At 43.9% G+C, this 16,831-nt stretch overlaps 1 protein-coding gene across 1 annotated transcript in view; it reads right to left on the reverse strand.

Moving 5' to 3' along the window:
* Positions 1–16,831, reverse strand: part of SCIN (scinderin) — a 97,561-nt gene that overhangs the window by 31,568 nt on the left and 49,162 nt on the right. Inside the window, exons 8-10 of the mRNA XM_063452415.1 lie at positions 15,924–16,139; positions 15,036–15,157; positions 13,336–13,426 (exon numbers count right to left, since the gene is read on the reverse strand). Coding sequence (XP_063308485.1) covers positions 13,336–13,426; positions 15,036–15,157; positions 15,924–16,139 — 429 coding nt within the window. The remainder of the gene's footprint in view (positions 1–13,335; positions 13,427–15,035; positions 15,158–15,923; positions 16,140–16,831) is intronic.

The following is a 16,831-nucleotide window of genomic DNA, read 5'->3' on the forward strand; positions in this document are numbered from 1 at the left end:
CTGGTGTAACTAGTTTATGAATTAAAATGCGACCACTATGGAGTCACATTGCACTAGCCAAACTGCTAGTAAAAGTTTGAAGAAAACTTAAAGGGACACTATAGTCACCTGAACAACTTCAGCTTAATGAGGTTGTTTAGGTGAGTGCTACAGCTACCCGGAGCCTTTTTCTTGTAAGCACTGTATTTTCTGAGAAAATGCAGTGTTTACATTAGAAGCTTGGAACACCTCTTGTTGCAGTCAATCAGACGGCCACCAGAGGGACTTCCGAGTTCAGAGGCCCTAAAAAGGCCTCTCGTCCGATGCATTCTGGGTGAATGCATCAGACGGGCTATCAGCACACAAAGCACTGTGAACGCGCTTTGTGTGCTGACAGCCTGTCAGCACTGCTGTGGGCGTGGCTTCAGCTGACAGCTGAAGCCCGAACCCACAGGGATGCTGTCCGGCCACAATAGTGGTTGAAGGGGGGGGGGGGACCTACTCTCCTCCCCCCCCCCGGCCCCCACCCCTGAGCGGTGGGTGGGGGCCCTAAAAATAAGGGGGGCACATACTGCCCCCCCGGCCCCCACCCCTGTGCGGCGGGTGGGGGCCCTAAAACTATCAATAAGGGGGGACCTATTGTCCCCCCCCAGCCCCCACCCCTGTGCGGTGGGTGGGGGCCTTAAAATAAAAAATAAGGGGGGGACATACTGCCCCCCCCCGGCCCCCACCCCTGTGCGGCGGGTGGGGGCCCTAAAATTCACAATAGGGAGGGGACCTACTGTCCCCCCCCCGGCCCCCACCCCTGTGCGGCGGGTGGGGGCCCTAAAATTCACAATAAGGGGGGGGGGGGCTACTGTCCCCCCCCGGCCCCCACCCCTGTGCGGCGGGTGGGGGCCCTAAAATAAAAAATAAGGGGGGGACCTACTGTCCCCCCCCCGGCCCCCACCCCTGAGCGGTGGGTGGGGGCCCTAAAATTCACAATAGGGAGGGGACCTACTGTCCCCCCCCCCGGCCCCCACCCCTGTGCGGCGGGTGGGGGCCCTAAAATTCACAATAAGGGGGGGGGCCTACTGTCCCCTCCCCCGGCCCCCACCCCTGTGCGGCGGGTGGGGGCCCTAAAATAAAAATAAGGGGGGGACCTACTGTCCCCCCCCCGGCCCCCACCCCTGAGCGGTGGGTGGGGGCCCTAAAATTCACAATAGGGAGGGGACCTACTGTCCCCCCCCCCTGCCCCCACCCCTGTGCGGCGGGTGGGGGCCCTAAAATTCACAATAAGGGGGGGGACCTACTGCCCCCCCCCCCGGCCCCCACCCCTGAGCGGTGGGTGGGGGCCCTAAAATTATCAATAGGGGGGGACCTATTGTCCCCCCCGGCCCCCACCCCTGAGCGGTGGGTGGGGGCCCTAAATACAAAGGGGGTGGGGACCCTAGTTAACCCTCTCCCCCCCACCCCCCCTCCCCAAAAAAAAACTTATCTCCCTACCTACCCCCCTCACCCTAAAAATAATGAGGGGGGACCCTTTAACTAAAAACCTGTAAAGAAAAAAAAAATAAGATAAAAACAACTTACCATTCGATGTTTTCTTTCTTCTAAAATCTTCTTTCTTCAGCCCCAAAAAAGGCCAAATAAAAATCCATAATAACCGACGGAATAAAAAAAAAAAAAAAAAACCCGAGCGCAAAAAAAATAATCCATCTTCACCCATGGAGGGCTCCGCGCAGACTGAGCTCCGCAGGGCGGGGGAAGGCTTATAAAGCCTTGCCCCGCCCTGCAATTAGGTTAAGAACACTCTGATTGGTGGGTTTAAGCCAATCAGAGTGCTCTTTGTCATTTTACAAGCGTGGGAAAATTCCAAAGAACTTTCCCACGCTTGTAAAATGACAAAGAGCACTGTGATTGGATGGCTTGAAATCCATCCAATCACAGTGCTCTTTGTCATTTTACAAGCGTGAGAAAGTTCTTTGGAATTTTCCCACGCTTGTAAAATGACACAGAGCACTGTGATTGGATGGATTTCAAGCCATCCAATCACAGTGCTCTGTGTCATTTTACAAGCGTAAAAAAAATTCCAAAGAACTTTCCCACGCTTGTAAAATGACAAAGAGCACTGTGATTGGATGGCTTGAAATCCATCCAATCACAGTGCTCTGTGTCATTTTACAAGCGTGGGAAAATACCAAAGAACTTTCCCACGCTTGTAAAATGACACAGAGCACTGTGATTGGATGGCTTGAAATCCATCCAATCACAGTGCTCTGTGTCATTTTACAAGCGTGGGAAAATTCCAAAGAACTTTCCCACGCTTGTAAAATGACAAAGAGCACTCTGATTGGCTTAAACCCACCAATCAGAGTGTTCTTAGCATAATTGCAGGGCGGGGCAAGGCTTTATAAGCCTTCCCCCGCCCTGCGGAGCTCAGTCTGCGCGGAGCCCTCCATGGGTGAAGATGGATTTTTTTTTTTTTTTTTTTTAATTGCGTCGGTTATTATGGATTTTTATTTGGCCTTTTTTGGGGCTGAAGAAAGAAGATTTTAGAAGAAAGAAAACATCGAATGGTAAGTTGATTTTATCTCATTTTTTCTTTTTTTACAGGTTTTTAGTTAATGGTCCCCCCTCATTATTTTTAGGGTGAGGGGGGTAGGTAGGGAGATATTTTTTTTTTTTGGGGGGGGGGAGAGTTAACTAGGGTCCCCCCCCCCTTTGTATTTAGGGCCCCCACCCACCGCTCAGGGGTGGGGGCCGGGGGGGACAATAGGTCCCCCCCCTTATTGATAATTTTAGGGCCCCCACCCGCCGCTCAGGGGTGGGGGCCGGGGGGGGGGGACAGTAAGTCCCCCCCCCTCATTGATAATTTTAGGGCCCCCACCCGCCGCACAGGGGTGGGGGCCGGGGGGGACAGTAGGTCCCCCCCTTATTGATAATTGTAGGGCCCCCACCCGCCGCTCAGGGGTGGGGGCCGGGGGGGACAGTAGGTCCCCCCCTCATTGATAATTTTAGGGCCCCCACCCGCCGCACAGGGGTGGGGGCCGGGGGGGACAGTAGGTCCCCCCCTTATTGATAATTGTAGGGCCCCCACCCGCCGTTCAGGGGTGGGGGCCGGGGGGGGGACAGTAGGTCCCCCCCTCATTGATCATTTTAGGGCCCCCACCCGCCGCACAGGGGTGGGGGCCGGGGGGGACAGTAGGTCCCCCCCTTATTGATAATTGTAGGGCCCCCACCCGCCGCTCAGGGGTGGGGGCCGGGGGGGGGACAGTAGGTCCCCCCCTCATTGATCATTTTAGGGCCCCCACCCGCCGCACAGGGGTGGGGGCCGGGGGGGACAGTAGGTCCCCCCCTTATTGATAATTGTAGGGCCCCCACCCGCCGCTCAGGGGTGGGGGCCGGGGGGGGACAGTAGGTCCCCCCCTCATTGATAATTTTAGGGCCCCCACCCGCCGCACAGGGGTGGGGGCCGGGGGGGGACAGTAGGTCCCCCCCCTTATTGATAATTTTAGAAAGCGAGCTGAGCTGTCAGTCAGACAGCTCAGCTCGCGAACGCGCATTCCGCGCACATGCGCGGTAAAGCGCTCAGGTTCTTCATAGGGCGGCATTCAATGCCGCTCTATGAAGAACGCGATTGGTGCAGCGCGAAGCCGTCCCATTGGGCCCCGCGATTTCGTCATTTTGACGAAAAAGGGGGCGCGGCCTAGCGGGGAGCTCGGCGCTGGAACGGAGGTAAGTTTTTAAGATAAAAACACCTCGAAATTTATTTTTAATAAATGAAAGTACATATAAAAGCAAGAAGGAAGGCTGGGGGACCTGTCTTTCTTGCTTTTATATGGTGACTATAGAGTCCCTTTAATCTAAATGTTAATTTGACCTTCTTGTGCATAACTGCTATGTCACAAGCCTCCAGCACTCATAGCTTGTCATTGTCACCAAGGTTTGACAGATAATGTAGAAGGGAGCCAAGTTATGTGAGTTGGGAGATTTTTGTTAACACTTTAAAGCAATGTGACAGAAACCAGGGGGATGGAAATACTAGACTCTGTGCACAATAAACAAACTCTACAGTAAGTGGCATTGATAATGTTGCTTAAATGTGTGTTTAACTATAAGATGTACTCCTTTTCCTTCTTCCACAAAATAAATAATTATATATATTTTTTAATTTTTACTATTTTTTTACTCTTGGTTGACAAGTCTCTCTATAACAAATAAATTCCTTGACATAATGATTGAGATCCATAAGTTGTAAATCTAATAGTAGATTAACAATAACAATACATGTAATGTCAAGGCTCTGAATGTTTACATTGAAATGTTCTGCATTCCACTTTCAGGATCTTTTTAATGTTGGAAGAACATGGATGCATATTAGCAATAGAACACATTAACATATAGAGCTAATTAAAAGATGAATGGGAAGTACGCATACATTTGTGCAGACAGCAAGCAGAGATCAGGAAAAACTTCATATTTCAAACTACTGAATAAATATATTGTATATATTTAATAGCACAAAGGAGACTTGTCAGAGCAGATAACTGACCTACTTTGTAACAAAAGCTATTGCGGAGAACTGGTTCAAGAACTGATATTGCAATCTTTCTAAAAAAGAACATTCAATCACAACACAAAGAGATACTAGGGCAAGTTCTTTATAGATCTTGATAACCATAAGAAAAGTCATCTAAGCCTCTCTGTCCTTTAGTTTTATAATTGTACCATTCAGCCTTTAACTATAAGGGCACTCTAAAGACCCCCCTCCAATGCATCTCATTTTATAACTGTACTCAACCAGAGTTTAACAAGAAAGGCTTTTTGAAGTACACAAAAAAACAACATTATTTTCTACAGTATTATTTAAATGCATTGTGATATGCCCTCTAAAAATGTGTGCCTTATGGACCAGTGATGTACATGCCTGCATAACAGTATTTAGAGATTTTATTCTGAGAGAGAATATCGTACTCATTTACGGGCTTGTTCACTAAATTGTGATTTGTTACATTTGTTAAATTCTAGGTCAGAATAGTTTAATAGGAAACCGCGTTTGAGTAGGACCCTCATCTACCTTTGGTTCCCGTATCATTGTGTAATTTTTTCATTTATTTCCACCCCGTTTCATAATACTGTAAAGCACTGTAGAATTTGTTGGCGCTATATAAATACTAATAATATTAACTAAACAGTTAGTTTTTTTTTTTTTTACTAAAGGCATAGTCATCAAGGGCTTGGGTTATACCATTTGTTCAATATCATTCCTCTTAAGCTAAGACCTGAGATCTCTTTGCAACATAACTTAATTGTGATGAAGTTGTTTTGTTGTTCGGGGTGGTCCTTTGAATAGTAAATTTAGTAAATAGTTTAAATAGTTTATTTACAAAACTTGAAACTACAGAAAGCAGACAATGAAATCACACGTAGGCCAAAATTGTTGAAATCTAATAAAAGATGTAATGTGCATCTATATTTTCATATAGTATAGTTTGAAAAAAAATGTATCATTCAGTTAGCTACCCATTGATTTCTGATTTAATGAAAAACATAAAATTATTTATTTTCTCGTGTTATATGTAAATACAAATTATGCTTTAAAAAGGGTAGATCAAGAATGGACAAGTACATTTTAAATTGGAGGTAATGCCATTCGAGGTCATAAAATAGACAAGTTAAAGAATTATTGAAATTAAATTATTTGCAATTCGCAACCATTTCTTTGGTACAGGCAACAAAACCTCAGTGGTTTATGTGTAATTAGAAATAGTATTCTTGTGACACCTAGTGGCCAAAACTAAATACTACATAAGCCAATTTTGTGTGTTGTATAATTTTTTAATAATTTAAGGTCTGTTCACTTAAAACCACATATGTATTTGCAAATTTGGCTGATTTCATTGATCTAATTTATCCTGTGTTCATAATATTTCTAATAATAGTTTACAGAGAAAGAGGTTCTATTTCAACTGTCAAAGGTAAAGACAAATAAGTCAAGGGGACCTGATGAAATACACCCAAAGTTATTAAAAAGAGCTTAGTGGTGTACTAGCAAAACCATTAACAGATTTATTTAATCATTGTTAACAGGAGTAGTCACAGAAGTTAGCAAATGTTGTGCCCATTCACAAGAAAGGTAGTAGGGAGGAGTCGGTCAACTATAGGCCAGTAAGCCTTACTTCAGTCGTGGGAAAAGTAATGGAAACCATGTTAAAGGATAGGATTGTTGAACATCTAAAATCACATGGATTTCAAGATCAGAGACAACATGGATTTACTTCAGGGAGATCATGCCAAACTAATCTTATTGATTTTTTTGATTGGGTAACTAAAATTATAGATCAGGGTGGTGCAGTAGACATTGCTTACCTAGATTTCAGTAAGGCTTTTGACACTGTTGCACATGGAAGGCTTATCAATAAACTGAAATCTTTGAGTTTGGATTCCAATATTGTTGAATGTGTAAGACAGTGGCTGAGTGACAGGCAACATAGGGTTGTAGTCAATGCAGTATATTCAAAGCTTGGGATTGTCACCAGTGGGGTACCTCAGGGATCTGTACTTGGACCTATTCTCTTTAATATTTTTATTAGTGATACTGCAGAAGGTCTTGATGGTGAGGTATGTCTTTTTGCTGATGATACTAAGATATGTAACAGGGTCGATGTTCCAGGAGGGATAAGCCAAATGGCAAATCATTTAGGTAAACTAGAAAAATGGTCAGAGTTTTGGCAACTGACATTTAATGTGGATAAGTGCAAGATAATGCATCTTGGACGTAAAAATCCAAGGGCAGAGTACGGAATATTTGATAGAGTCCTAACCTCAACATCTGGGGAAAGGGATTTAGGGGTTATTATTTCTGATGACTTAAAGGTAGGCAGACAATGTAACAGAGCAACAGGAAATGCTAGCAGAATGCTTGGTTGTATAGGGAGAGGTATTAGCAGTAAAAAGAGGGAAGTGCTCATGTCATTGTACAGAACACTGGTGAGACCTCACTTGGAGTATTGTACGCAGTACTGGAGACCGTATCTTCAGAAGGATATTGATACCTTAGAGAGTTCAGAGAAGGGCTACTAAACTGGTTCATAGATTGCAGGATAAAACTTACAAGGAAAGGTTAAAGGAACTTAACATGTATAGCTTGGAGGAAAGACGAGACAGTGGGGATATGATAGAAACATTTAAATACATAAAGGGAATCAACACAGTAAAGGAGGAGACTATATTTAAAAGAAGAAAAACTACCACAACAAGAGGACATAGTCTTACATTAGAGGGGCAAAGGTTTAAAAATAATATCAGTAAGTATTACTTTACTGAGAGGGTAGTGGATGCATGGAATAGCCTTCCAGCTGAAGTGGTAGAGGTAACACATTGAAGGAGTTTAAGCATGCGTGGCATAGGGGCATAAGGCTATCCTAGATATAAGATAAGGTCAGGGACTAATAAAAGTATTTAGAAAATCGGGCGGACTAGATAGGCCAAATGGTTCTTATCTGCCGTCACATTCTATGTTTTTATATTTCTATGTAACTGCACAAGGGTAAAAAAAAAAAAAGAACAAAATTAAAAAATAAAAACATGCTAATCTATTTTATACATGCCTGTACATGTCTTTCACGTTCTTACCTTTAGTCATAAAAATTCCATCATAATCCATTGAAAATATTTCTAATTTAAAATAATTTAAACAAATGACCAAGTACAAAAAAGACATTACAATCAATCCAAACCTTATTTTGGTTAAAGAATTCGAAAATGACGAGCTCTCCAGTCAGCTTGAGCATTATGTTCTTTAAAGAATATAATTCAATGTAAGTTAGGGACTGCTGTATTTTGGCCATACAGCAGTTCGGCACGTCTAAACTTTGTTAACAAACCAGACAAATCAAAATCGCACAAAAATGGGCCATCAGTGCACCGCAAAATATTATAATATAAATATTACGTATATATTTTGCAGTACAGTGATGGGCACATTTTGACATTTGGTTCACAGATCAAGTGAGAAGAGCTAACCAATAGAGACTAGAACATCTCTATTTCTCTCTGTATATATATATATATATATATATATATTTTTTTGGTGGGAACTGAAATGTCGACACTTTTAAGATGTACCAATAAAAGTTAAGTATCATTTTATAACTTTTTTGATTAAGTCCTTGGAGTGCTGCCTACTTTTTGTATTTTTGTATTTTTTGTGTGGTTTTGCACCGGGCATTACCTATCATACTAGGAATGCAGGCTTTTCAGATAATTTTATATATAATATTTTTATATATAATAACCAAACATTGATTAATTTGATTATTTTCTATATTAATAATTAAATATTGTTTTTGTTTTTTGTTTTACTGCTCTCCTTTTTTCCATGTATTGGTCACTTATCGCATTACCTGAGAATAAAATCAACCCTTAGTGATCATACTCTAGCCATCAATCATCTTTTTTTTTCCGATTGCTCTTTTTTTGTGCCATAACCAGAATTCCAAATAATGAATCAAAAGAAACATGATTGTCCACCATTGTTGCACCATTTATTTAATTTGTGATTTGGATACATTTTGGGTTGAAGTTTGAGAATTTGAACGATCTCCCAAATTTGTTCCAATTTTAAGAAGTTGCTGTTCATAACAAAATTAATCTCCAAGTCTACTGTGATTGATTATTTTTGTATTGAAATCAAAAGACATGTATTCATTGTTTCACATTTTATTTTATATATGTATTAGATAAATGAAGAAGTTAAAGGAAATTCAATTTCTTGGAGGAATCATTTGAGAAGGGAGAAGGTTGGAAGGTTTGTAGATTGCTAGTGGTTTGGAGACCTCTACTTATGGGGAATGTATTAACACTTGGGACCAGGGACTGAGTATCATCTGGTCCTCTGTTGGGTTGAGTATTAAAGGGACACTATAGTCACCTGAACAACTTCAGCTTAATGAGGTTGTTCAGGTGAGTGCTACAGCTACCCGGAGCCTTTTTCTTGTAAGCACTGTATTTTCTGAGAAAATGCAGTGTTTACATTGGAAGCTTGGAACACCTCTTGTTGCAGTCAATCAGACGGCCACCAGAGGGACTTCCGAGTTAAGAGGCCCTAAAAAGGCCTCTCGTCCGATGCATTCTGGGTGAATGCATCAGACGGGCTATCAGCACACAAAGCACTGTGAACGCGCTTTGTGTGCTGATAGCCTGTCAGCACTGCTGTGGGCGTGGCTTCAGCTGACAGCTTCAGCTTCAGCTGACAGCTGAAGCCCGAACCCACAGGGACGCTTACTGTCCACAATAGTGGTTGAAGGGGGGGGGGGGGGAGACCTACTCTCCTTCCCCCCCCCCCGGCCCCCACCGCTGTGCGGCGGGTGGGGGCCCTAAAATTATCAATAAGGGGGGGGACCTACTGTCCCCCCCCCCGGCCCCCACCCCTGTGCGGCGGGTGGGGGCCCTAAAATTATCAATAAGGGGGGGACCTACTGATCCCCCCGGCCCCCACCCCTGTGCGGCGGGTGGGGGCCCTAAAATTATCAATAAGGGGGGGACCTATTGTCCCCCCCCGGCCCCCACCCCTGAGCGGTGGGTGGGGGCCCTAAAATTATCAATAAGGGGGGGACCTACTGTGTCCCCCCGGCCCCCAACCCTGTGCGGCGGGTGGGGGCCCTAAAATTATCAATAAGGGGGGGACCTATTGTCCCCCCCCGGCCCCCACCCCTGTGCGGCGGGTGGGGGCCCTAAAATTATCAATAAGGGGGGGACCTATTGTCCCCCCCCGGCCCCCACCCCTGTGCGGCGGGTGGGGGCCCTAAAATTATCAATAAGGGGGGGACCTATTGTCCCCCCCCGGCCCCCACCCCTGTGCGGCGGGTGGGGGCCCTAAAATTATCAATAAGGGGGGGACCTATTGTCCCCCCCCGGCCCCCACCCCTGTGCGGCAGGTGGGGGCCCTAAAATTATCAATAAGGGGGGGACCTATTGTCCCCCCCCCGGCCCCCACCCCTGAGCGGTGGGTGGGGGCCCTAAAATGATCAATAAGGGTGGGACCTACTGTCCCCCCCGGCCCCCACCCCTGAGCGGGGGGGAACATTAACTAAAAACCTGTAAAAAAAAATAAAAATAAAAAGAGATAAAAAAAACTTACCATTCGATGTTTTCTTTCTTCTAAAATCTTCTTTCTTCAGCCCAAAAAAGGCCAAATAAAAATCCATAATAACCGACGCAATTAAAAAAAAAAAAACCGAGCGCAAAAAAAATAATCCATCTTCACCCATGGAGGGCTCCGCGCAGACTGAGCTCCGCAGGGTGGGGAAGGCTTATAAAGCCTTGCCCCGCCCTGCAATTAGGCTAAGAACACTCTGATTGGTGGGTTTAAACCAATCAGAGTGCTCTTTGTCATTTTACAAGCGTGGGAAAGTTCTTTGGAATTTTCCCACGCTTGTAAAATGACACAGAGCACTGTGATTGGATGGATTTCAAGCCATCCAATCACAGTGCTCTGTGTCATTTTACAAGCGTGGGAAAGTTCTTTGGAATTTTCCCACGCTTGTAAAATGACACAGAGCACTGTGATTGGATGGATTTCAAGCCATCCAATCACAGTGCTCTGTGTCATTTTACAAGCGTGGGAAAGTTCTTTGGAATTTTCCCACGCTTGTAAAATGACACAGAGCACTGTGATTGGATGGCTTGAAACCCATCCAATCACAGTGCTCTGTGTCATTTTACAAGCGTGGGGAAATTCCAAAGAACTTTCCCACGCTTGTAAAATGACAAAGAGCACTGTGATTGGATGGCTTGAAATCCATCCAATCACAGTGCTCTGTGTCATTTTACAAGCGTGGGAAAATTCCAAAGAACTTTCCCACGCTTGTAAAATGACACAGAGCACTGTGATTGGATGGCTTGAAATCCATCCAATCACAGTGCTCTGTGTCATTTTACAAGCGTGGGAAAATTCCAAAGAACTTTCCCACGCTTGTAAAATGACACAGAGCACTGTGATTGGATGGCTTGAAATCCATCCAATCACAGTGCTCTGTGTCATTTTACAAGCGTGGGAAAATTCCAAAGAACTTTCCCACGCTTGTAAAATGACAAAGAGCACTCTGATTGGCTCAAACCCACCAATCAGAGTGTTCTTAGCCTAATTGCAGGGCGGGGCAAGGCTTTATAAGCCTTCCCCACCCTGCGGAGCTCAGTCTGCGCGGAGCCCTCCATGGGTGAAGATGGATTATTTTTTTTTGCGCTCGTTTTTTTTTTTTTTTTTTAATTGCGTCGGTTATTATGGATTTTTATTTGGCCTTTTTTGGGGCTGAAGAAAGAAGATTTTAGAAGAAAGAAAACATCGAATGGTAAGTTGATTTTATCTCATTTTTTCTTTTTTACAGGTTTTTAGTTAATGGTCCCCCCTCATTATTTTTAGGGTGAGGGGGGTAGGTAGGGAGATATTTTTTTTTTTGGGGGGGGGGGGAGGGTTAACTAGGGTCCCCCCCCTTTGTATTTAGGGCCCCCACCCACCGCTCAGGGGTGGGGGCCGGGGGGGACAATAGGTCCCCCCCCTTATTGATAATTTTAGGGCCCCCACCCGCCGCACAGGGGTGGGGGCCGGGGGGGGACAATAGGTCCCCCCCCTTATTGATCATTTTAGGGCCCCCACCCGCCGCTCAGGGGTGGGGGCCGGGGGGGGGACAGTAGGTCCCCCCCCTCATTGATAATTTTAGGGCCCCCACCCGCCGCACAGGGGTGGGGGCCGGGGGGGGACAGTAGGTCCCCCCCTTATTGATAATTGTAGGGCCCCCACCCGCCGCTCAGGGGTGGGGGCCGGGGGGGGGACAGTAGGTCCCCCCCCTCATTGATAATTTTAGGGCCCCCACCCGCCGCACAGGGGTGGGGGCCGGGGGGCTTATTGATAATTTTAGGGCCCCCACCCGCCGCACAGGGGTGGGGGCCGGGGGGGGACAGTAGGTCCCCCCCTTATTGATAATTGTAGGGCCCCCACCCGCCGCTCAGGGGTGGGGGCCGGGGGGGACAGTAGGTCCCCCCCTCATTGATAATTTTAGGGCCCCCACCCGCCGCACAGGGGTGGGGGCCGGGGGGGGGACAGTAGGTCCCCCCCCTTATTGATAATTTTAGGGCCCCCACCCGCCGCTCAGGGGTGGGGGCCGGGGGGGGACAGTAGCCCCCCCCCCGCTTATCGATAATTTTAGGGCCCCCACCCACCGCTCAGGGGTGGGGGCCGGGGGGGGACAATAGGTCCCCCCCTTATTGATAATTTTAGGGCCCCCACCCGCCGCACAGGGGTGGGGGCCGGGGGGGACAGTAGGTCCCCCCCCTTATTGATAATTTTAGAAAGCGAGCTGAGCTGTCAGTCAGACAGCTCAGCTCGCGAACGCGCATTCCGCGCACATGCGCGGTAAAGTGCTCAGGTTCTTCATAGGGCGGCATTCAATGCCGCTCTATGAAGAACGCGATTGGTCCAGCGCGAAGCCGTCCCATTGGGCCCCGCGATTTCGTCATTTTGACGAAAAAGGGGGCGCGGCCTAGCGGGGAGCTCGGCGCTGGAACGGAGGTAAGTTTTTAATATAAAAACATCGAATTTTTTTTTTTTAATTAATGAAAGTTCATATAAAAGCAAGAAGGAAGGCTGGGGGACCTGTCTTTCTTGCTTTTATATGGTGACTATAGAGTCCCTTTAATAGGCCCAGAGGAATAGGACACCCTGTGGCCGTTGTGGTAATTGGACCAGGGGACTAAGTAACCTAAGATCCAGTAATCATTGCTACGTACCGGGAACTTCTACCAGTGTAAGGGAATTCACAATGCTCTTTTCTAGTATTTAATAAATTTTCCTTGCTGCATCAGAGGCGGAGAAGAGGTCAAAGCCATTCTCTCAGCACGTACACAGTATTTTCTTCCATTCACCTCTTTTACACATAGGGTGCATGAAGAGGGGGGTAATTGCTTTGTCATCCTCCACTTTGATTTTGATGTATGGGTTATGTTTTCAAAATTCTCTAATGACGCCGTGCATTGGGGGTCTAACAGACCTTACACATTTTTTTGTTAAAATAAGGGATTATGTAAACAAACAGCAGCAATGTTTTGCTGTTAGCTGCTGTAATTAGCCATATCAACATTTTTCTTTAGCAATCATAGCCTACAGAATTTAGGGAAAAAAATATATAATTCATATAATTCAGACTTTCCACAGTTCCCTTTAGAACAAGGAGTGTGTTTGCCAACGTGTGCCATTTACCAGCAGCACCCTGTGAGTTATTTAGCCTTGTAGGTCTATTTACATAAACACAACTAATTAGATGACTTCTATGTTATTTGCTAAATTTCCATTTGGTCTCAGATGTTGTGTAAACAAACCTGTACAGCCATGCCCCCGAGAGAACGATCCAGCTGCACCGTCAGGAAGGCAGATGTTGTTAACTCATCTCTAGTAGCTTGGGCTCCCTGCCTAAAAAAAGAAACAATATATATATATATACGTTGTGCCCGTTTAGAACATTCTAAACACAATAAAAAGACAGAATAAGTCTATTGTTGATTACAGAGCAGTGAAAGCTTACATTGCTATAAGCCTCTTTGTGCCTCATGGAAAATATAGTTTACAAACATATGCAGAGTCAAAAAAAGTGTTTATTGTTATCATGATATATTTACATATCTTTAAAAAGTGAATTCCAATAATCTAAAAGCACCTCTATCTCTATTGGTATCCATCATGTAGTGTAATTGGCTAAAGAGCAGCAGCTGTAGCTTTTGGGGTTTATTAACCCCTTAACCCCTTAAGGACACATGACATGTCTGACACGTCATGATTCCCTTTTATTCCAGAAGTTTGGTCCTTAAGGGGTTAAGGACACAACTTCTGAAATAAAAGGGAATCATGACGGAATATTTCCGTCATGTGTCCTTAGGGGGTTTATTAAAGGAGCACTATAGTGTGAGGAATACAAACATGCATTCCTGACACTATAGTGCTGAAGTGGCTGTTTATGTGAACGACCCACTCTCTATGCAGTATTAAGGTGCTTTTACTCACCTTTTCTCCCACATTGTGACGGACTCGCTGCGACTAGCTCCACCTTCATAACTGAGATCATGACTCCTGCACATGTACCATGCAGCATGTATCTCCTCATAGAGATACATTACATCAATGCAACACTATGGGGGCATTCAGTATCTCCATGCAAAGCTTGTAGATGCTGTATTCCAGTGCAGCACTGGACTAAGAAGAACCTCTAGTGGCAGTCTGAGTGACTGAAACTAGAGGTGCTACTAGCCAGCAATGTAAAAACTACCTTTTCTCTGAAAGGGCAATGTTTACAGTGTGAACACAGCAGGGATATGCTATACCAGAACCATTCATTAAGCTGTAGTGGTTCCGATGACTATTGGGTCCCTGTAGGTGTAAAGCTTTACAAAGATCAATATATAAGCAACATGATGGATTTAAAGTCCAATATGCTGCATAAAGTTGCATATTCTACTGTTTTAAATTAATTAGAACTGTGAAACAGTTGTGTAATATAGACACATATCATGGTCCTGCTTACATAGGTCTCTCCACCCTCTGATGGAGCACAGTTTGCTCATATGATAGCGACACCTATGGGCCAGATAAACAGTTATCCCCGCTTCAGCAGCAGATTAGCAGCATGCCAGTTATATCTAATTGTCTAATGCTTGGCTACTGCCAAACTATCACATCTGATGTCACTGATAGAATGCAGAACACTAGAAAAACCACACAAAAGAGCGTAGTTTTCCTGATTGAAACATTGAGCATGAATTAGTGGGTGTTAGATTCAAATAAAGCATAGGAAAACCTATTTCCTAAACTAAAACCTAACTATACAGTACGGAGAAGTTGCAGATGAAAAAGTCCAAAGAGAAGGACAATAGCTAATATTGTATATGAACTAACATGGTGTTACATTACAAATAATAATGTTACTTTTCAAATAAAGTATAATGGTATTTAATTGGTTATATAAGGAATTGTATGTATATACAAGGAATATATATAAGGAATGTGAAGCAGACAAATTTCAACTTACCATGTATAAATGATTTGGCCTTTCGGATAAGTATATAAGATAATGTAACAGTCTCCACCATAAAACTGTCCATAAGTATTTGCATCTATTGGGATCCTGCCATTACTTTCCACGCGCCATATCTAAGAAGAAGCATATAGAAGAGCACTTTTTTATAATTTTGTTTAATGCTAGAGTTATTATTATTTAGACTATGAAAGATATCTCAATAGCCCAACCTTAGCCTAATAACCACAGGTCTGTCTGTTTCTCGCTATATTCATCTGTATGTAGATCTTCAGTCTCTTAATTTTCCCTGAAAATTTTCCATAATTTTCCCCATCAGTACTCTATGTCCCCAAAAAGGGAATGCACCAACCATCCTTGCATAAGAAATTGCTGGCACTGTCTGTTGATACTATTTTACATTTTCTTCTAATAAATTTGATATCTAGTGACATCGCTGTAGAAGCACCACACACGCATTAGTTTGTCATGGAATTCAAAAGGTCACTTGAATAAGTGATATCACAGGCAAGGGCCTTGTGCGTCTTAAGGGTTAATAAAAGCATATTTTTTTGCCATGTCATTTATATTCCTTTTACTTTGTTTCATGAGTTTTGCTGAAATTAGATCAGCACAAGAATGTACAAGGACAAAAAGACAAAGGCTTGTCTTTTTTTATTTATGGAAACAGAACAAGCCAAGATTATTTATGGAATCAGCACAAAACAATCTTATTTAAGTCACAAAATAGCAAAAAAAGTTACAAACAAAACAATGAACAATAACATAGTGTTTCGCACAGTGCTCAGCCTTTTATTTTTGTCTAATTCCCCTATCAGTATCGTGACCACTGTAATGAAGGAATGGATGAAAAGTAAATGTAATTAATTTAAAGAGACACACCTCTACTTTTCCTGAACCATCATCCACCATGTTGTGCTGAGCTGCCATTTCTGGAGACTCATGTAACCTGGAAGCATCGAATTCCACCTGCTGAATATTGGCGATCCTTTCTGTAACATACACTTTTCCAAGTCCTTCAGTCTGGTCCTTGTCTCTCCAGTCTTTGAAAAACTGTTTGAAAATTGGTGTCTCTCCTCCTTCAGGCAGCACTTGAATCTAAAGGGTAATCATTTAAAAAAAAAAAAAAAAGGATGATGGCTATTTTTCTAAAGCCAAGACAACATCTGTAGAAGTAGCAGTTTCCAATTTCTTATATCATTTGAACATTCTTTTATCAATCTCTGTGTAAACCATGGAAATGTTTTACTCTATCGGTCTCTAGGAATAATGAATCAATAAATACATTTTGAAACCTAACATTTATGTTTTGTTTTTCCTATGTTAGTAATTATACAACTTCAAAGAGTGAAAAAGAACACAAGTCATGAAATACTGTGCCACTAGGTGGCACTAACAACAAAGGTTTATAAAGTTATTACATTGTCATTACAGCTTATTGCTTGAAATTCATCAGAATATTAAGAAAAGAGAGCCGGAATATCTGAGCAACAGATACGGTTTTAAACAATTATGTTGAAATTCCCTTAAACCCATGTGCAATGTTAACGATCATTGGGAAATAGTAATGAACATAAAGGTTTAACAGTATGGCATGGGTATCAAGTTGATGTGCTACCCAATGAAACTGTTGAGTTCAGATACTTTGCAGATTTTGCACAACTGTGCTATTATATTGATAAGATGTACAGAGACAGCTAGGCAGCCTTTTATAGCATTCAGGATTAAAGGGACAGTATAGGCACCCAGACCAGTGCATCTCATTAAAGTGGTCTGGGTGCACTGTCTCT

The sequence above is a fragment of the Pelobates fuscus genome, chromosome 4, assembly GCF_036172605.1.
Source record: "Pelobates fuscus isolate aPelFus1 chromosome 4, aPelFus1.pri, whole genome shotgun sequence".
Taxonomy (NCBI): Eukaryota; Metazoa; Chordata; class Amphibia; order Anura; family Pelobatidae; genus Pelobates; species Pelobates fuscus.